The sequence below is a fragment of the Hippoglossus stenolepis genome, chromosome 12, assembly GCF_022539355.2.
Source record: "Hippoglossus stenolepis isolate QCI-W04-F060 chromosome 12, HSTE1.2, whole genome shotgun sequence".
In the NCBI taxonomy this organism is placed as follows: Eukaryota; Metazoa; Chordata; class Actinopteri; order Pleuronectiformes; family Pleuronectidae; genus Hippoglossus; species Hippoglossus stenolepis.
Window position 1 is genome coordinate 22,055,300 of NC_061494.1, and position 21,175 is coordinate 22,076,474.

The 21,175-nt window shown below is 41.8% G+C and overlaps 2 protein-coding genes across 2 annotated transcripts; both read right to left on the reverse strand.

Annotated features, from left to right (window-relative positions):
• Positions 1–1,678: 1,678 nt before the first annotated feature.
• crls1 (cardiolipin synthase 1) lies at positions 1,679–6,768 on the reverse strand. The gene is made up of 7 exons (XM_035172976.2): positions 6,179–6,768; positions 4,865–5,002; positions 4,522–4,651; positions 3,975–4,060; positions 3,785–3,853; positions 3,452–3,543; positions 1,679–2,198 (listed from the first exon to the last, which is right to left on the reverse strand). The coding sequence occupies exons 1-7, from the start codon at positions 6,596–6,598 to the stop codon at positions 2,105–2,107; spliced, it is 1,029 nt and encodes a 342-aa protein (XP_035028867.2). The 5' UTR covers positions 6,599–6,768; the 3' UTR covers positions 1,679–2,104.
• A 340-nt stretch (positions 6,769–7,108) lies between these two features.
• On the reverse strand, positions 7,109–14,643 carry mcm8 (minichromosome maintenance 8 homologous recombination repair factor). The gene is made up of 22 exons (XM_047342413.1): positions 14,515–14,643; positions 13,876–13,961; positions 13,453–13,569; positions 13,163–13,228; positions 12,982–13,064; positions 12,723–12,872; positions 12,388–12,485; positions 12,104–12,302; positions 11,833–11,918; positions 11,303–11,448; positions 11,081–11,155; positions 10,869–11,004; positions 10,735–10,765; positions 10,451–10,588; positions 10,291–10,351; positions 10,112–10,192; positions 9,618–9,813; positions 9,285–9,498; positions 8,987–9,196; positions 8,798–8,874; positions 8,415–8,604; positions 7,109–8,155 (listed from the first exon to the last, which is right to left on the reverse strand). The coding sequence occupies exons 2-22, from the start codon at positions 13,952–13,954 to the stop codon at positions 8,063–8,065; spliced, it is 2,526 nt and encodes an 841-aa protein (XP_047198369.1). The 5' UTR covers positions 13,955–13,961; positions 14,515–14,643; the 3' UTR covers positions 7,109–8,062.
• Between the last annotated feature and the right edge of the window lie 6,532 nt (positions 14,644–21,175).

Below are 21,175 nucleotides of genomic sequence, written 5' to 3' on the forward strand. Positions count from 1 at the left end.
ATGAATCAGGCAAATTTAAGGGACTCATATCTACGAGAGTGTGGAGCTTGGTGCAGTTTGATTGAATTTAAAGAGACTGTTGGAATGAACTACTTCATTAAAAAAAGGGTTGTTTTTCTTTCATCTAAATACCACAAAAAATAATGAATCTTACTAATCCTGCCATAAACAAATTTGGGATATGTTCAAGATTCATCAGTTCTTTGTGGGTTTAGTTCCACTTGTCACCAGCTCACCACTGTGGGAGTGAAAAGAAGAAAGAGATTAGATTTAAAATTAAAGACCTTTTCCCCGAGCACATACAGGAACAGCCTGTGAGGCCTCATCCAGCACTTAAACACTTCCACTTTGCTTTATCAATTAATGGACTTAAGAAAAAAACTTATTTAAACAGTCGATTAATAAGCGTGCGTATCAATTTGTTCCCGATGAACGGGATCTCATTTCCAAATGAGACTCTTTAAATGATTCAGTGAGGAGATAATGAGCAGACGTCCCACACAAGGCCACGAAAACAACTCGCACAAAGCCTGGCAGTCATCGGCGCTCGGTCGCTAATGAAGCAGCATCGCCCAAGTGGTGCGGCAAATCGCTGGGAAATAAACGGAGGAGTTGAAAAGGTCACGCTGCCTCGTTTCCCCTCGTCGCAGTCGTTATCTTCAGGGGAAAAATAAGCAGCGGAGTCGGCGGTAGTTTCCGTTCACGTTCTCCCAAAAGTCTCCAGGTAACCTCTGGCTTATTGAGCTTATTGATCCTGAGGCTGGAGGAGCTCGGAAGAAGCATCGCAGCTCGTCAGCTTCTTTCAATAGTGAAAGAAGAAGAAGAAGATTCTCTTACCTGAGGGGGGAAACCATCAGCATCACTGAAACAATAAACTGATTAATACACAGATTAACTGACAGATTCACATTCATTTCATATTAATAGACTTATCACAGCAGAAATAGTTGGTAAACTCAGATGTTACTAATTCTTTTAGTTAACGCTCGACCTTTAAAGAACAGAACCTTCATTAATGTGCTGAGTAAAAACCTGTGTTGAACTCTTATGTGTCAACATGGCTGCTGTGAAAAAAGGTCAATCGGAGAATCTGGGTTTTATTGTTAGTTTCTGTTTGTTTGCAAACAAGATTCTGAAAGAACGACTGCACAGATCATCACAGCCTGGTGGCAGGAAGCAGGAGGTTCAGGACAGGACACATTCAATTATGGCACAGATCTGGATCTTTAAACATTAATAGTGATGGCAATATGAGACATTTTTCAGATTTCCCAGGGAATAATAAATAAAACAGGTTTATTTAGGGTACTGAGATTTTAAATTTAGTGCAGCATGACAGGATTGAAGAGGACGACCGGGCCTTGGCGGAGGTAACAGCTCTATTGGGCGCTATTCAAGTTAATGAGTGTCATTTAAATGTGGAAGATTTCGCTAAAAGGATCATTTTGAACTGTATTAGCATTCATTTTTTGAAGCCTTAACATTATTGTTGTGGAATCAGGAGGACGTGCTTGTCCCGTTTCGTCCTGGTCAGCTTTTCTTATCTCTACAAGCGTTATAATCCCCTGACTGATGATTACAAACGGATCTGCTGTCAGATTTGTGTCTCATAAGATAAACGATTGTGTCTCAATACAAAACTGTCACATGCATAAAAAAACCTCACAGAAACACAAACCAGAGATTATTATTATTATATTTTTTAATCATAGGTTTACAAAACTGACAATCATGTGACTCTGATGAAAACTGCAGCTCCCGATTGAGAAACCAAAATAAAAGCTCTTGCTGGATGAGCTGACGTGAACCATGTGGATGGTTGACGTCGGTCTCTGCTGGTTGTGTCTCGTGTCCACAGCCGCTCCAGTGGTGCTCCTGTAGTGTGTGTGTTGCAGTAAAACCGTCTCCAACCGTCGCTCGGTTTGCATGCGTCGTTCCCATGGCGACTCGTAAATGGTTGTCACAGCGACTTGGCTCCAGTGCTCCTGGCAGTCGTCCAGCTGTCTGTCCGACTTGTGCCACGGCCGATCAGAGTCTCTGCAGCGGCTGCTCGCTGCTTTTGTTCTGCCTCGTTCTGCCTCGTGGCCGTTTCCTGGCGCGGCCGTCACGGCGACCTGGTGTTCAGCACCTGGACGGTTTTGCGGCCGTAATGCCAGTAGCTGTAGCCCGACGCCGCTGTCGTCACCGCCGTCACGTACCTGCAATGCAAACACAAACTGTAGATAAAACAACAGCTTCATTCCAGGGTTCGTGCAGGTTTAAACAAGATAAGACGTTTAAAGACCATAATCAATCAAATCTGAAACCTGTGTCATGACAGACAGAAGGAACATCAGAGTCTTAATTGAAGACAAGATGAAGAATCAGAAGAAAATAACATTTAAATGTATCGTTATCTCAAACGACAGAGACAGTAGATTTCCCACAAGTGTTTGTAGACGATCAGTGATCAGATCCATGCTGGTCTTTGTTGTAGTTTTATTACAGCGTGTTAATATCCACAGAGACATTACAAACTATGCAGGCCGCATAAAAAGACATTTTTCATATTCTTAATTCAGGCTATTTAATGATGATGATTATTGACTTTTAAAAATCCAGCAGAAACCTCCACATTCAAACTGATTTGTCAAATGTGTTAACTGCTGAACTTTAAATTGTGCAATTTAAATATATATATGAAAAACGTTAAAATAATAATCAAGAACCGATTTCTCAGCAGCTTTGCAAAAAAGGTCAAATATTAAATGTTCTGAGATGTAATTTTGTAAATCTATTTTTTAAATTTCATTTCATTTATTCATCATCAAAAACAGGATTATAAAATAGTGTTTCCTTCCACGTTTAATGATGAATTTACTGCATTATTTAAATGGGAAGTTAACAAGCAGGCTTATATATGGTGTTTCACGTGTATAGATTTAATTCCAGTTATAATCAATGACTGAAAGCTTTTATCATTACCAAAGCAGAGAGAACTTCCACAATAAGAGCACACGTTGATGCACCACACTCAGCTTTTGCAGTTTTGTAATAAATTTCACCACCAAATGTGTCATAAAAGTGTGATTCTCACAGTAAAGAGGTTGAAAATCAGTTAAAATGTAGAAAAAAACCACAAACGTCAGTGGTGTCAGTGAGTTCAACAATCGGCTGAAGTGGATTTGTATAAAAATGTGTGTCACGGTGACATCGCAGAATGTTTGTCCCGACTGTGATTTGTACTTCAGCTCTGTGTGTGTGTGTCGTAGTCTGAAATGAGTCAGCGCACTTAACCTCAACACTCGGCTGGAACAAACAGTATTTATGTGCTTGGCTGAGATGAAGCCATTTGCATTTAAAAAACCCTCCACGTAATAAACATCTTCTTGTTGGAACCACCAGGACATTATGGATATTAAGGTCGGGGGAGGGGCTCCAGTGTGTGTGTGTGTCACAGACGGTGGTTTACCATAGGCACTGCAGCAGGACACAGTCTGTGTACTGGAAGACTGGAGCCGCCAGAGAAGATGCGACCAGGAAGAGCTGAATGGCTGTGTTCACCTGACACACACACACACACACACACACACACACACACACACAGTCAGAATAAAAGACTGGTTACACATGTACCAGGAGCTTTTTGCAGCTAAAACAAAAAATATTCTAAATAGTCAAATGCATCAAAATAGATTCTTGGAACCTTAAAGAAACATTTTTAACAGTGAGTTAGAAAGAAAGTATGTTCAAAGTTCACAGCACTGAGTGGTTCATTGTGTGTGTGTGTTTGTGTGTCTCTCACCTTGCTGAAAAGTGTGGGCTTGAGCTGTGCTGTTGTGTAGCAAGGGTTAAAGAATTTACCCAGTGTCACCTGTAAAAAAAAATATATATATATAAAACTTTGTAAAGAACTTTTAAAAAGTCTGGTACAAACAAATTCAATTAAAGAAACTTGTCCAAGTGAGTTAAGAGTGAAATTTCCCGCGTCTCACCGGCGGAGGAACAGTTTTGTATCTGATCCAGAAAACAGCAGCGATCAAACCGACGTCTCTGAGAATCACGAGAGCCGTCAATGGAGCTGAGACAAAAGAAAACGACAATTCATTTAGAATCGGTTATCATCACTGCAACTGCCAATGAAATGCAATAAGATAGAAAAACACAAAGTACAGCTACATACGAGTTATTAGGATCAGTATGACAGAATATTAACATGTATTTCACGTCCAATTTATTCACATTAAACTGAAAATGACTACACAGAACTGTACAAGCAAGTGTAACATGTGTGTGTGTGTGTGGAGACGATATTTTTTATTACAACACATTTACAGTGAGACTGAAGTTAACAAAACCTCATACGAGTGACTTCATAATGCAAAACTGTCAAACTTGTATTCAAGACCTTTTAAAAAAAAAGGCAGAAAAGTCAAACTATTGGATTTTACACTTCCAGGAACCTGTGATACCCTGTTTTTTGTATTTAATAAAGTAATAAGACAAGTAGTGAGTAAGAACAACAGACACTGAGTCCAGTACCTGGTATGAGGTCAGCGTAGGTGAGACTGACGTAGATAATACTGACGAGGATTTTGTCAGCCAATGGGTCGAGAGCGCTGCCCAACGCCGACTTCTGAGTGGGCCACGTTCTGGCAATGTAACCGTCCAACTAAAAGGTAGAGAGAGAGAGAGAGAATCACACAGATGAAAACAATTCAATAAGAAATATTGACTTGATTCTTATGTGGGCATATACATTTACACAGAATATTTTCTTAAAATAGAGTCACATCTATGTATTTGGCTGCTAAAGGGAAACCCGAGTCCAGACATGAGGCCTCGTGCTGGACCAGCCGTGTGTGTGTGTCTGTAAATATCTCACCAGGTCAGTCGCTCCCGCCAGCGTGAACAGAGCCAGACTGAGGTGGAAGTGCTGCTGGATGATCAGGTGACCCAGGTACGGCGCCAGCAGGATACGACACACACACAACAGGTTGGGGATCGTCCACGGGTTCTCGTACTGCAGGGAAATACACACGTGTGTTACTACAGATCCACACAAGCTCAGATAGAACACAACATGTGAACACTTGTTACTGGACTTTTCAGGAATATGGATATTTGTGAGTTAGAAAATGTTGATGATAGATCCGCTGGTTTTTATTAAATCAAAAACACAAGACACAGAAGTGAAAATCTAACGTGTCAGCGCTCTCCAGTGGACAAACTATGTAACAGCAGCTATTTCTGAATTCCCTCACATTTCTGTCTTGTTTTTTTACGAAGGGCTCATATCAGCTGATGAATCTACAAACTTATTTATTAACTTTACTCAAGTATATGAACTCCATGTTACTCTACATGCCTGCTTCCTTTCAGAATAAAGTGTTGACAGCAATACTTTACTTTTTAATGTTTACATACACTTGGATTGTTTGGGGGAGTCTGCAGTTTCCACCAAGTTTATTTATAGACTTTCATTTTCTCTTCATCAACACGTGGTTCACAGTCACATCAGCCAAAGTATGAACAATATCTATAATATCGCAAAACGATCATTTAACATCACCGGGACAAACGGCAGGAAATGGATGGTTTTATTTACTGAAAACTAATAATTTGATTTATTTAAAGTCTTCATCTGAAAAAGCCAGAGGTCTGGAACAAGCCAGTTCAAGCTAGAATTACTTTTACTTACTATTTTAGAAGTAATGATACTACCAACAGCAAACTAAACAATATCTAACCCATTTGTAGATTAAAAATATAACCAAATATTCCCAGTAGTTTGTATCAGCTTCATTAACATGGTTCAGGCTCCAGTAATAACAACCACACTATTATTTAACATTAGACTGAAGACAGGACTCAGCAATTAAACTGTTGATGCTTTCAGTTCATTCTAACTTTAAATTAAATTCATAATACGAAGCTTTAACTTGTAGCAGAGCTTATTTACTTTTATGTCCTGTTAAAAGTTCTTAAAGCTTCTTCTCAATTCAATATTGAAATCAATTTTAATTGTATACACGTGTGTGTGTGTCCAAATCATAACAAACATTATTAATAACATATAACATATAACATATAAATGATCTTGAATCCCAACAGGAACCCTTCCCTCATGGATATCCACATGAACCAGGACCAGCTGATTTACAGTGTGGTGCAGGTCCATCAGGGCTCCGGGACTCACCAGCTGTTTGAACTTGAACAGTCCTTGTCCCGGTACCGTGCTGGCCTCGGGCCGGTCCGCAGCGGGGGGGCTGCCCGGTGTCTCCTTCACGTTCCCGGTGCAGAGCCCCCGGGCTTCAGGAGGCGCCGAGCACCGGGAGATCAGCGCCGACCTCTGCTGACCTCCCCGGTAGAGCCCCGGGGCCCCGGGCCGGTACCGGACGCTCGGTGTTACCGGCTGCAGGAGCCCGGTCCAGCGGCTCGCGCGACTGTCCGTCCCGTGGAGCCTCACGAGCCACGCGCCGCTCACCTGAGGCCGCCTCGCGCACTCCGTGACAGGTGAGCGCGAGAGCCGCCATGACGCAGGTTCGAGTCCGAACACAACCGCACCGCGCGCGGACACCACGCAGCGGAAACCCGCGATCCCGCGACAACAAATCATCCTCACCGACACATGCACGAGCCTCCGTTACCGAGCCACCGGCCTCGCGCTGCCGGTGTCCGGTTCCATGGTGAAGGTAGAGAGGCGGTCAGAGGAGGGAGGATCACACCGCGGCACAGCCGGATGCCATGTTGCCGGAAACCGACACGGCAGGATGTCGTAAAACAGCCAACGAGGCTTCTCCTTCACAACAGCAACACAATGTGAGAGGACCTTTATTTTGAAGGATGTAATGTACGGTGGCCCAGACAGATCAACGCACTGAAAATTATAAAACACATGTAAATAGAAAACACGTGCAAATAGAAAAAATACATGCACATGAAAACAGCAATGTTTCCAGGGGACCAGAAAATGACATTACAGGATGATTATTGGTAAAATGCAGACCCACAAAATAATGTTTTACCTAAATATTTCATGTTTTGATGTGATTTTATTAAGTTTGTTAAATAAACTTTATAAACCACCAAACCCATTTTTTTAATATTGTAAAAAACAAAACAAAGCTGCTATTTACATCCAAATGAATGTATTTATTTAATAAATGTTTCATGTGAACTAATAAAGTGCATTTCATACAGAAAGTAATCAGAAAATACAGAGTCAGAGAAACTGTGAAGCAAGTATTGTACATGTGCATCTTCTTAGATCACCATCCTCAAGAAATACTGGATTCTTGAGACAGAATCAAAATGTCCGGAGAATACTTTAAATATATGTAAATACAGTTTATCTGCACGTCAGAGCAGGTGTGAAGTTTGAGTAGAGAAAGTAAAATTCACATTGTCTGTAACTTCCCGTTTAAATTACTGCTGCTGAGAAGTCATGTGAAAAACATATTGTGCCATCGTCCAGTGTTTGTGCTGGAATGAGAAACAACCTGCAGGTTAAGCTACTGAACTGGAAGTACCTGTTCCAAAAGATATTGATCTTTAGAAAGCTACTGAAAACCACAAGTATACACAACAACATACAATATAGTCATATATAAAAATAACAGCGACATATAAATAGTATATTACAACTGTATCCAAAAAGTCACCTGTGTGGAAAACATGTATAAAACTCTCAACAATGAAATAATCACCAGAATTTCTCTCATAAAAATGACGTCACATTGGAAATATTGCAAAAATAAGATTTAGCTGCAGATGAAACAGTTAACATGTACTGTTAAAATAACACAAGCTCTGTGTTCCTGTCTATCAGGATAAATGAGACTGTGATGCTTGATGCAGTCAAACCAAAACCCTCAAGCAAGATCTGTCGTACACGTGTTTACTTTAAAGCTTTTTGTGTGTAAAGAAATCTCAGTAACCAGGTAACAGATTCCCCATTGTTTGTTATTCCTTTTCATTGATCCCCACACTGACCTTGTAGTGGGTCTGCAGAGCGGACCAGGTACTCTGCCCCTGGTACAGTGGTCAGGGATCAGACTGTCAGGGATCAGACTGTCAGGGATCAGACTGTCTGCAGCTGGTACAGTTTGGCTCCTTTCTTCAGCAGGAAGCCTTGTTCATTCAGGGAACTCACCAGACCTTCAAAGTCCACCACCTGAAAAGGAAAAGATGTTTTTAATCAGTGTGGAACTTGGTGCAGATCCTTATCAAAATCTGGATCTAGTGAATTTAAATAAACTGTTGAGCCTCGGTGGAATTTTAATATTCTAGTTTTATTAAGTTGATGGTGATATCTCTCATTTGAACTGAGGCTCTGTTGATCTACACTTAATTTGGAAAAGTCCCTGTCCCCAACTGGGTAAATGAGGGTTTGTGTTTATTTTGTGTGTGTCAGTGAATCTAATTGCCGTCACCTTGATGTTCAGTTTGTCGGCCACACTTCGAAGCATCTGCATGTCGAACTGCTTCTGACCGGTCCTCTGTGCGTGAGCGTGCAGCGCATTGATCAGTCGCTTTGCCACGCTGCGCTGACTCATGCCCGACCCAAGTTGAGATCGCTCAAAGTCCAGATTGCCCAGACCGTCTGAATATGTATCAGCCATACTGAAAAACACACACACACGGAGACATTTTTTGTTCACATAAAAATGTCAAACTTTTCCTCGTTCCAGCTTCTGATAAAATCATTCGCTGCATTTCTTTCTCTCGTGTGATGGCAAAATGAAGATCATTAATTCATCTCAGGTTTTGGAAACTGCAGTAGACATTTTATGCTCCATATTTGTCAGAGACTCACCTGTGTTTCATGATCTCCACCACATCCTCAGCATCACTCTGGGAAGCCGTCTCTCTGAGGTCCAACCTGGCTCTTGCCTACACAAAATTCATTCAACCACATACTGTAAGCACTGGAACACCGGTGGAAAGTTTTTCTGATCACCTGAAACTACAGCATGAAAAGCAGATGCCATAGGCACACACCTACCTCAGTCAACCTAATTAAAGACTCCAGCTGCCGTGTGGTGATGGGCGTAGTGTCCGCAGTGTGTGCCTGAGCTCTCAGTGACAGGTAGAACACCTGGATTATCTTTGCTGCTTCAGGAGAGAGCACCGGACGGACGTACTGACGAGCATAGCTGATGTACTTCCTTAACAAGCAGACTGGAATGGGGTCCACAGTTTCACCTGCAGGGACCTTCAAACATACACATGTAAATACATAAATACAAAGGATTTTTTGACGGTTCCTAAATCTTTTGCTTGGATGATCTTTTTTTTTTTACCTGCAGACGTTCAGACAGGGGCATGTCTGAGTGTTCCAGGAGGATGGAGGTGTTCGGCCCGCTGTCGGCCCTGGTGACTGTGGCACTGCTGGTTCGGCCTTTTCCGGCTCTATTTGCCATGACGTGCTCCGACAGGCGCCGGTCATGTGACTCGTCTGGGATGTCCAGGAGGAGGAAGACAACGTCGAAGCGAGAGAGGATAGCTGAGCCCAATCTGAACACATGAATACTTAACTGTAAGTTTTACTTACATAGACATACAGTGTGTATACCTGCAGCAATACCAAAACAAAAATAAACTTTATTTACTGAGCAACTGCAGAGTGAACTTACTTCAGATTTTCAGAGACAGTCTTGCCTCTGTTGTAATGTCCTCCAACTGGGTTCGCTGCAGCTACGACTGACGTTCTGGCCGGAAGAGAGGAAACTATTCCAGCCTTCGCCAGACTGACAGACTGCTGCTCCATGGCTTCCAAGAGAGCATGCTGCTGGTGACCCAACTTATCAAACTCGTCAATGCAGCACAGACCTAAAGAGAACAGATAGAGAAAGAGAATAAAAAAAGGGAAATGATTATTCTGAAAAAAATATTAACAAACATCACAAAGGAGAAAAAGAGCAAGTATTTGCCACCAGCTGCAAAAACAAAATTTCTATAAAATCTTTTCAGAGTAGGGCACAATATTTGGGTTAAGATAACTTCAAACTAATATTTCTGAATCTTGAAATCACCTCAAAGCAACAATTAGTCAATATACAAGACTTATAGACAGACAAAGGGCACAAATAGACTTTCCACCAATCCTTGCACTGATGCTCTGTCCTACCTTGGTCAGCCAGCACCAAGGCTCCAGCCTCCAAAGCATAATCCCCTGTTCCTGAATCTCGGGATAAACTCACAGTTAAGCCTAAAAGAAAAAGTAAAAAAGAAAATATCATACTCCCGTCTTATATTGTTACAGATATAAATATCATAACATGTTCAGAGAGTGAGCTGACAGTTTACCTGTGGTGCTGGTACTGTTGCCACAAACGTAAATTCCCCTGGGAGCCACATTACACACTGCCTACACAGAAAAACACAAACACAGTGCATACATGCATATCTAAGTTTTGAGTTTGCCTTCACAGATGACCAACTGTTTGCTTTGCGTTCCCTCTGTTACCTGTAACATCTGACTCTTTCCCAGTCCAGGGTCTCCCACCATCAGGATGTGTGGGTCTCCTCGAACTGGAACACTGTTCTTGTCTGTGCGTTTCTGTCTGCCGCCAAACAACGTCAAGGACAGGGCAGCTTTCACCAGCTGAGAGACACAAGAGGACAGAACTGGATTTAGGATTCATTCAAGAGTATTAAAAAATCTGGTGTGAAGGACAAACCATGAGTCTGCCTTTGTGATAATAAGTTGTGACAAGTTTGTTAAAAGGAATATCGCATTGAACAACTCACGAGATGGCCGTAGATGACAGGACACAAAGAGCTGAAAGAGGAAAGAAGAGCAGAGTTTATTAAATCTAATAAATCTACAAGTTGAAAACGCTTTCACAGTAAACTGGTGATACTGCAGGTGATAAATATCTCACTGCACTATGAGTCTCAGCAGGTGAGGCTGCGACTGGATCTCCTCGATGGCGTACAGCTCCTTCAGGGTGAACTCATCCCCTGCAGAACGATCTTCAAGCGACCCTCTGGATCCCTGACCTGACTTGGACTGGTGACCTACACGTGAAGAAGACACTTCATTGCTCTGTTGCATTAAATATCAAACTCCAGAAAAATAGACATGCAACAGTACCTTTATTATTACTGACTGAAGTGGCTTCGAGGTAGAGGAGGAACATACACTGATCCTTATTCCCCCGGGAACTACCTGCAAACAATAAGGGAGTGATTTGTGACAGTGTCCTCCCCCTGAATGCCCATACGTCAGTACAAGTTAAGAGTTTATACCGGTACTTTCTACCAGTAGAAGGCAAAAGCTTACTCTAAACATAACCTCTCATGTGTGTGTTTTTACCATCGCTGGCAACTCGAACTATCCCAGCCACAGTGATGGCGTCTCCAGGGACGCAGCTGTCACAGAGGTCGGAGGTCAGGTGACACTCGACAGTACGAGGGATGCGTCCGGTCTCCCTTTGCTCTCCACTCATCAACTCCTGCACCCTGAAGCAGTGCAAAGAAGAAGAGGAAATGGTGACTAAGGGTTGGAGATGTGCTTTTACAACAGAAGATGTTTTGGTAAAAGCTAGGCCTCTCACAATGCTCCACTTCTAATTACCAGATAAATAAAAACAAAAGAGAAATGTGTCTAACGGTCAGAAACAGCAATTATAGACACATTTCCTTAGTTATGATTCTGTTTTTTCCAAAGCTTAAATATAAAATGGTGCCTCCTTATAAAGAATAACTTCAAAATGTCTTTTGTCTGATCACTGCTGGAGCTAAATAAGTTGGTTCTGTCCGACCTACACAAACAACTGCTGCTAGGATTTTATTTGGCCCATGTCTCACCATAGTTTTTCACTGGTGATTGTTTGATATACTCACTTGATGATCTGCCAGTCTACAGTGTGTGTAAGAGGAGAACTGCGACTGGGGGTGAAGGAGCGACTGCGACAGTCCGGCTGAATACACTTAATAAAATAAAAGATTTAAAAAATACACACAGATTAGTAAATTATCATAGTAGAAGATAATCATGTTGAAATTCTGAAACGAGATACTATGTGTGTTACAGTATCAAGTTTGTATAATAAGTTTTGTAAATATAGGAATAGAGAAAGATGCTGAAGCACAAACAAAGTGTGTGGATGTATACTTTGGTGGGTGTAGCGTATTTCCCGTGCTGCAGTGGCAGAGACATGGTTTGCATACAGCTCTGACACCTGAACGCCATCCTGGTGCAGAGAGGTCTGATGTTGCTAACTCTGACCACTGTTCCCTTCACGCACACCAGCCGTCCGAACACACTGGCACGCAACAGCCGCAGCGGAGTCAGTGGCTCATAGTTATACAGCCTGTGGAGGATAAACACAGTGTCAGTCTGTAGTAGTCACACACACGTCATACAAACAAGTACCTGCACATCACTGTGTGCATTACCTTGCGCTAATATGAGGGATGTTGATGATTGGTGTAGCAACAGGAAGTTCTTCCCCTTGCAACTCAGCCGCCTGTTTCTCCAGATCTACAGCCAACACCTAACACACAAACAAACAAACAAACAGACAAACAAACGTCTAAACAGAAAGACTAAAGCTTCACTGGATTTTTACATTTAGAGAGAGTTGCTAATAATAAGATATAGTGTAAAAACATGTCAAGAACTAGTTTTGCTCTTACATTTTTACAAGGCTGTTTAATAAACCATAAATATTCATGGTATATAAACGTTCTGAAAGGCTGTAACTTACAGATGATCAAATCTGTGTGTGTACCTGGTGGATGGCCACCCCCAAACAGTTGAGTATCAACTCCGGTTGTTCCTTCAGCTCGGCGGTTAGATCAGGAATTGCTTCACTCACAGTCTTGTCTCCAATCAGGTCGGCGTAATCGACCAGAACACTGCCCTGACGCTCAATCTCATCCTGTTCACAAATAAATCCTCCCAGTTGATATAGTATCGTATATATATTAATAAATGATAACCCAACAAGTGAGTTCATAGAATAATACAAAATACACATGCATACAGACCTTGTCATAGAGGTGAATCTTGGAAGTAAAATATTTCTCAAACACTTTGATCTTCGCCACACTAGGGGAGCTCTCTATGAAACCTGCACATAATAAAGTCATATTAATACACACACACATCACAGATACAAGATGATCACATAATAACACATCATCATGTGAAACAGAGCAACACATGTACCTTCTATGAAGTAGAGTGTCCAGCCTTTGTATGGACACAGAGCATCTAGAGTGGTCTGACAAAGAGCTGAGAAGACGGAGGACAGTCAGTTAACAGTGATCACATCATGTTTACTTCATTCTCATTCAATAAAATACTGGAGGAATGTTATTAATATTAATTTAATATATTATACATTTGATTTCAGCTCATATAAAATAAAAGCTAGTTCCTCCACATTTTCCATATTTGTACTAACTAATAGCACATTTACTGGATATATGTAAAATGAAAAGGTGAATGGAACTCACCTCTCTGAGCGCTGAGGGTGTTGCTCCCTGATCCTCCACCTCTCCACCCTCCTCCTGAACCTCTCGCTCCCCCTGATCCTCCTCTCCATGGTCTGCTCCTCCATCCTCCTCCTCCTCCTCTCCATCCTCCACCACCACCACTTCCTCCTCCACCACCACCACCACTTCCTCCTCCACCACCACTACTTCCTCCTCCTCTCCATCCTCCACCACCACCACTTCCTCCTCCACCACCACTACTTCCTCCTCCTCTCCATCCTCCACCACTTGCTCCTCTTCCACCTCTCCATCCTCCACCACCACCACCACCACTTCCTCCTCCTCCACCACCACTACTACTTGCTCCTCCTCTCCATCCTCCACCACCACTACTTCCTCTTGCACCACTACTTCCTGCTCCTCTCCATCCTCCACCACCACCACTTCCTCCTCCTCCTCCTCCTCCTCTCCATCCTCCACCACCACCCCTCCACGAGCCTCTACTGGATCCCTCTCCACTCATTGTTTTCCTAAAACAAAGCAAGAAGAACCAACAGAGCAAAAAGTAGTGAAAATGACTGAAAATCAATCAATCAAATCAAATATACTTATTGTCCCCATGGGGATATTTGTCTTAGGCCAAAGTGCTACAGCAGCTGCAGAACAATACAGGACATGGAAGCTATTGAAAACAATAAAGTTATTTCCTATTCAAATTTATTGATTGTCCCTAATTTAAAGCCCCGTCATAAGAGGTGAATGTCAAAACTCTTTGATCAGCAAATTATGACATTTCAACATATAAACAGCAGCTTTTTATAATAAATAAATATCATTTTTATCTAAATATAAAGAGTCTATAACATTCTATGGTTCGTTCGTAACAGCCATGAAACTAGTGGTGTAATAAATGAATGTTGAAACACACACTGTAAAACGTCTTGAAGTCTTTATGTCCTTGTTTTAAATTCCTCTTAACATGAGCTTCAGTCTGTTGTGACCTGATAAACTCTGATAAACGCTGTTATATCCGTGAGGTTGTCGGTTGAAAACCTCTAAAAGTAACGCTGGTGCAATACGAACCTTTTGTTTAATCTCCAGTGAAAAGCTCTTTGAGTTAAATAAAGAATAAAGTTATTAAAATGTCGTGTTAGTGACACGAGGATGTTTGTTTACATCTGTTAAAGTTCCCTCCTTCCGCCCTCACTCTTCTTCTTCTGAATCTACCTGCAGTAGATTACGCGCCACCACGTTGTACTGACACCAAGCGGTCAGTAAAGATACTACAGCCGAACAAGTTATTATCTTGTGGGCACAACATATTAATTTTAAGAAGATGTTTGTGTTTTAATAACTCAGATGCACACAGACACCAGATATTTACCGTAGATTCAGAAAGCTCAGCTTATCTAGTTTTACTTCTGGCTTCCCTTATTTTTTTTTGTAAAGAATGTTAACTGTCATCTGCATCTCATGATAGAAAAACATTGGAATGAACTTTCTGCAAACTAATGTGACTCATCAGGTATAAAAATAAACTTTTATCATGTTGGGTAAAATAAGTTTTAGTCTTTAAATATGACAGTGCCAGAATTGATATAAACCTATGATATAAACCAGCCAAAAATCTTAATTTTTATGTGATTTTAGTGTTTGAAGTTAATTCACCATAATGGTTTTCACTGAGATTAATATCTACACTTGTGCTCTGCTGTCATCTTGTGGACATTTCCTGTCATTGAACAGGAGAAGCTGTAAAAAATCAGGGGAGCTCAGCAGGTGACACGACAACAAAAGACAGATTAATTACACACATTAGTGAGTGTTTTCACACAGGCACATCATAGGGCACCATGACCTCACTAAACACAAATAATTAACACAAAACTGACAACAGAGTGATGCAAAACACTAACGAGGAGACACAAAATGTGTGTGTGTGTGTGTGTGCGAATGGTAAACACACACTACACTTGTCAGGACCATCATTCACAATAATTGATTCTAGATTAATTTTGCACAAAGTAAAATCAGTGTCAGTAAAACAAAATGTTTTTGCAGTTTAGCATCTTAAGTGCAAACATTCTGAAACTGGACTTTGTTAACACACACAGACACACACACACACACACACACACACACACACACCTGGGAGTGGTTTGGAGGAAAGAAAAGAGATGGAACAAACAAGGAGGAAAATCAATACCTGAACTACTGTGGCCTGGAGTAGTTAGTGGTAACAGCAGAGGGCTGAGAGGGATGGATGGACACACGCACACACACACACACACACACACACACACACACACACACACACACACACACACACACACACACACACACACACACACACAAAGGAAGATAGATAGTGAAGCAGGTTGTCTGTAAGGTCAACAGCTCTCGTAAAGGAACCAGAGATAAAGCCAGAGTAAGAAGTAAAGAAATATGGCTCCTGATTCTCCCCCTATCATCATCGTCATAAGTCTGAGAGATGAGACGTGTGTGTCCTGTGTCATTTCTTCTCACTGTCACTGATTTGAGCTCTGTGATGATAACAGGTGCAGTGTGGAGAGGGATGTGGAGACTGAAGGAACTGGAGAGAGGTGCAATCACCACAGAGAGGTGGATGTACCGGCTAGAGACCAGGAGGACGCAGCGGCACTTTGTCAATACACAATCAATCAATCAATCAATCAATCAATCAATCAAGTGCAAGTGTCTCAGGAAGTCAGAGAGAGCTCAAGACAAACAAGAGGAGAATTTATTACACAGTTTTGTTTTTGTGGCAGATTTCAAGACCCCAACGTGAAGCAGGGGGGTGAGTCATCGCTGCTGGGATGTGACGAGAGTGTCAATATGGTGTGTGTGTGTGTGTCTGTGTGTGTAACGGGGGGGGGGAACAAGTTGTCAAACAGAGTTATCTTCACACCACTGATCTTTATTTTGGCTGCTGGGAGACGCCTCCTCTCGATGATTCAGTTTGATTCAATCAGTTTCTCAGCAGGACTTTGAGTTTGTCACAGCACGAACCTGCAGAGTGACCATGAAGTGGTTTGTTAGGCCCCATAGATTTTTAAGAAACTGCGCTGTCTGTGTGTAAGGGTTACGGTTACAACACACACACACACACACACACAAGTGTCAAATCACCACCAAATAAACCACACACACACAGATGTAAATATACCAACCCACACACACACACACAATCTGGTGTGGAAGAAGCTACTCTGGCAATTTGCCGGCGAGTCCCGCTGACATTTGTGTGTTGTCTGCAGGTCCCAGGCTACAATTACACATGGAGGCATTTCAGCTGTTATCTGAGAGCAACATATGCACAGAGACGGCAGCAGTGGAACCCAGAAACCCAGACCTGCCTCTCAGGAGCCTCCGCCAGCCGCACAACTTCCCTCAGCTTCTCTCCCTCTGCTGGGAGAGGATCAAACTGGTTTTCATTATTTCTTCTCCTCCAGCCGAACACAAAATTACTCATCACACACTCGGCTTCTCCCTGGATGACTGTGTTTGAAGAAACAGAGACGACCTCTGTGACCTTTCTCCACCTCCTCTCTCTGTCGGTCAGAATAAGAAGAAAATCTACTGAACATTTTCATTTTCACCAACATTACTCTGTCACACACACACACACACACACACACACACACACACACACACACTGTCCATATTCACACACTTAAACCATAAAAAGGAGACACGATATCGCCCCCATTTTGATTTCCCCCTGGTGGCTGGTTGCAGTATGGGTCATAAACCCTCTTCATTTGATGTCTTTCTTATCACACAGATTTATGTTCAACAGTTCATCTTCTATACAAGTTGTCATGATGACAGCCATGATGACAGCCCCCCCCCCAATCACTACTGCACAGAATCCTAATGACGTCGAACTTTTAATTTTGAACAATGATCGGAAGTGGAGATGTGTCGTCCGTCTTTATTCGTCCGACTTTAACACAAAAAAAACAACCAAAACTAACACACACATAAACACTTGTGTGTGCGTGTGTGTGCGTGTGTGTGTGTGTGTGTGTGTGTGTGTGTGTGTGTGTGTGTGTGTGTGTGTGTGTGTGTGTGTGTTTTATGACTGCGTATTTGCGCTGAGCCCCAGTGGGTCTGTTTCCGCATCTCAACTAATTTGTGTTTTTACTGCACACTAACGGCCTATTATGAAACAAACACACACACATATAGTCACAGCAGCGGTGGTGTGTGTGAAGATGTGTGTGTGTCTGTGGGAATGTGTGTTTGCGTGTGTCAACTTAGCAGAAGAGTTTCTTTCAAATCATCAGTTTCAAGCAGTGAGGATAGATTAGTTTTAACCAAATATATACGAAATGAGCCGAACTCTTTCAATCAGCACTGAACATTTCCCAGGAGGCAACAATTAGCTCAGAACAACTTCCTGTTTTCTAACGCAGAGCTCGGATGAAACGTTCAATTAGCATCACAATGTATAGATGTGGGAGGGAAATGTAAACACGGTAGTCGTCGCCTGATAACGAGTTTGATGTTCTTTAGCAATTATACTTTAATTGAATTGTCTGGAAAACAACTTCACAAGAGAAGGTTGGTTTAAGACTGTTGGGGGGATTTTAATTTGAAAAACTGGGTTTGTTCATCTTTGGTTGATGAAAACAAACAAACTGGGAGAGAAAGAAAGAAAGAAAGAAAGTGCGTTCGAGGAGAACATCGATACCTCTCGTTAGTGTAAAGGTTTAGAAACAAGACGGAAAGAAAGTTTTCTACCAGCTTCTAAAACTCCAAACACATTTATTTGTCCGTACTCTTATCCCAAAGTACTTTGTCCCCAGTGGGATTAATAAAGTTTGAATTGAATTGACTTTATTTGCAGTCGATGTAGCAGGTCTCTATACAGGCACAGAACACCAAACCTGGCAACCCAACATGAATAAAGACACGGAAACATCTGTAAAACTGGCAAATATCACATTAAACAAATATCGCATACGTGCTCGTTAGTGAGAGACACATCAGAACTTCAGTCAGACCCAGATCTGTTTCTCTCTCTCATGTGGAAACCTCCTGACTCCAGATCTGTTTCGTATTAACTATTGTTGCCGTGGGTTCAGACAGAGGCGGCGCAACTTCATACAAAGTTCATGAAACGACGCAATTAGATGTGAATTTGCCTCGAGCGACGAGAATCTTACGTGAAGATGCATCTGTGCAACTTGAACGAGTCACAACCAGAGCAAAGACTGAGCCTGACCTGAATCTGCTTCGTGGAGAGACGAGGTGGATGAGGAACGATGTGGTGCAGCCATGATGTGTTTTAAATTCCAGTTTCAGCCTCTTGTTATCTTTTTAAAAAAATAGTATAAGTGAAGAAATGTCAGCCAGAGTTTAAACACTTGTTTTGAAGTGAAAACCTCTCAGTCGCTTGTTTCTCTCTGAGCTTATTGTGAGGACGTGACAAACGTTGTTGGGTTTTGAGGGATTATTTCCCCTCGTTCCCCCTGCGGGTGTCAGGTGAGCGACGCTAAGCAGAGGGTTATTTAATCCACACGCTGATATGAAAATGCTCAACATGGGCACAATGAAATAATGATGAAACAGAAACTCTGACAAAAATAAATTAGTGCTCGGTGTTTGGTGCAAAAAGGAATATTGAGCTCAGGCAATTTTTCACTTAGCAGAACAAATGACTTTGTTCTGAGACGAGAAGTGAAGAAGAAATTAATCTTGATTTTACCACCTGCAGAAAAACAGCAGGAGGAAAATTGATGAAGCTGAAATCAAATATGGACCAAAGTGCTTTGCTTTTAAAACAGTTTAAAATATGATCATGAATAAAATAAAAATAAAGCTAAATTAGTCAAAAATCTTCCTAATGAGCTGCGCTGTAAAAACATTAATCTTACAAATTTTAATTGCATTCTAAAATTGGTGCTACAGTGTAATTAAAGTAAAGTCAGGATTAAGATATTTCTGTAAAATAACTGATAAGGGACCAAACGCTCTGTGAAGGTGAATGAAATTATGTTTGAGCTACTGAAGGCAATAAAAGTGAAATTTAAAAAACATCAACAGTTTCATCTTAGTTTCTCCAGATAAGCTTTTAATGTATTTGTGGATATAACCTCTTTGGCGAAGCTGCTAATGTGACCTTTGACCTCTGACCACTGCCATCTCATCGTTGATCTTTGAGTCCAAGCGACAAGTGGTCAAAATCTGAAGAAATTCCCTCAAGGCAAACTTCAGATATTATGCTCAAGGGGCCGAAAGCATGTTGTGTGAGGTCCCTGTGATCTTGACCTTCGACCGCCCAAATCGAATCAGTCAATCTGTGAGTTTAAGTGAATATTCGTGCTAAATTTGAAAGGATTCTCTTAAGGCGTTAAAATAAAATAGGACGTTCAAAGGGCAAAAAAGAGCCGTTTGACCTCTAACGTCTAATCAGTGCAGTTTGAGTCCAACTTAACAGTTGAAGAAATTCCCTCAAGGCTCCAAAACAACACAAACAACAAACAACACGACTCATTTTGTGAGATGAAAAACTGTAGGCTGCAAAGATGAAGTTGTGATCCAGACGTTTGAAGAGGACGAATAAAAACCTGTTCTCTTCATCCAGTGTGTGCACAGTCCATCAGTCTGCTCTCTCAGCCTTTTACCAAATGACCCGTTCAATCACATCTCTCCACGACAACCTTCATCACTCCAGATCAAGACCAAAATATCCACACGCCACAAAGTGTGTGTATTTAAAAACATACGAAGAAACAGTTATAGAAAAAAGCAGAAAACTGTTTATTAGGTCGTGTAGGTCTAAGACCCTCTAATCAACTATTATAAAATGTTTTTTCCTTTTTCCGTGCGGTCTGAAATGAATCTCCTCTTTAAGTGCTGCTGTACAGTCGGGTGAAAAGCTCGCTGTGCTGCCGGGGAGAATCAATGTCTGGTTTCCTAAGATGTGCTGCTGCATTGATTTCAGATGCTGAGAGTCCACCTGGGATCACCTGCATTCTGTTTCCTTCTAAAAATAAAGAAGCAGCTTGAGATTATGTTTCCCATCGCCAGCCCGAAAACTAACCACAGCACCTGAGCTGGGTTTTCAAGGTGATGAGAAGAACATGGGATGACTCTGTCCAACAACAGAGTAAAAGACCAACACAGGATTTTATGATCTATTCATGTTTCTGATAAGTTTAAATTAGATATTTGATGATATAAAAACGGGGTGAATGGTCCCGATTGTATTCTATTATTATATTTGAAGCAAGGAATAACACAGACTAATATTCAGACAGGGACAAAGCACGACAACATAACATATGAGGCAAAGCACAGCAAGTGAAAACCCACAAAGACTAAATGCAGGCAGCAGCGTCTAATGTGCAGAGATCATTCTTCAGCTGACCAGTAAAACAACGATTTACTTCTCACAATGAGTCGGTTGTGTGTCCATATCTGAGTGAATGTTTCTGATTGTGTGTGTTTGTGTTGTGATTTGTCTTGACGATCTCAACTCGTCAGCTCCTGCACTCTGGCGTCTGCGTCTGGAAGCCGTGCTGCCGGACGATGGAAGGTTAAAAACATTGTGGGTGTTTGTTACAAGCAACAAAAATAAAAGCACACATCTCTCTGCTCTGGGCCTTGAGCGCAGCGGGGTGGTTTTTTCTTTTTGTCTCGGTGACAGAGAAGCAGACATCTGTTTTGTTTGTTAGTCTTGGGGGTCACACTCTGATACGACTAAACCCTTGTT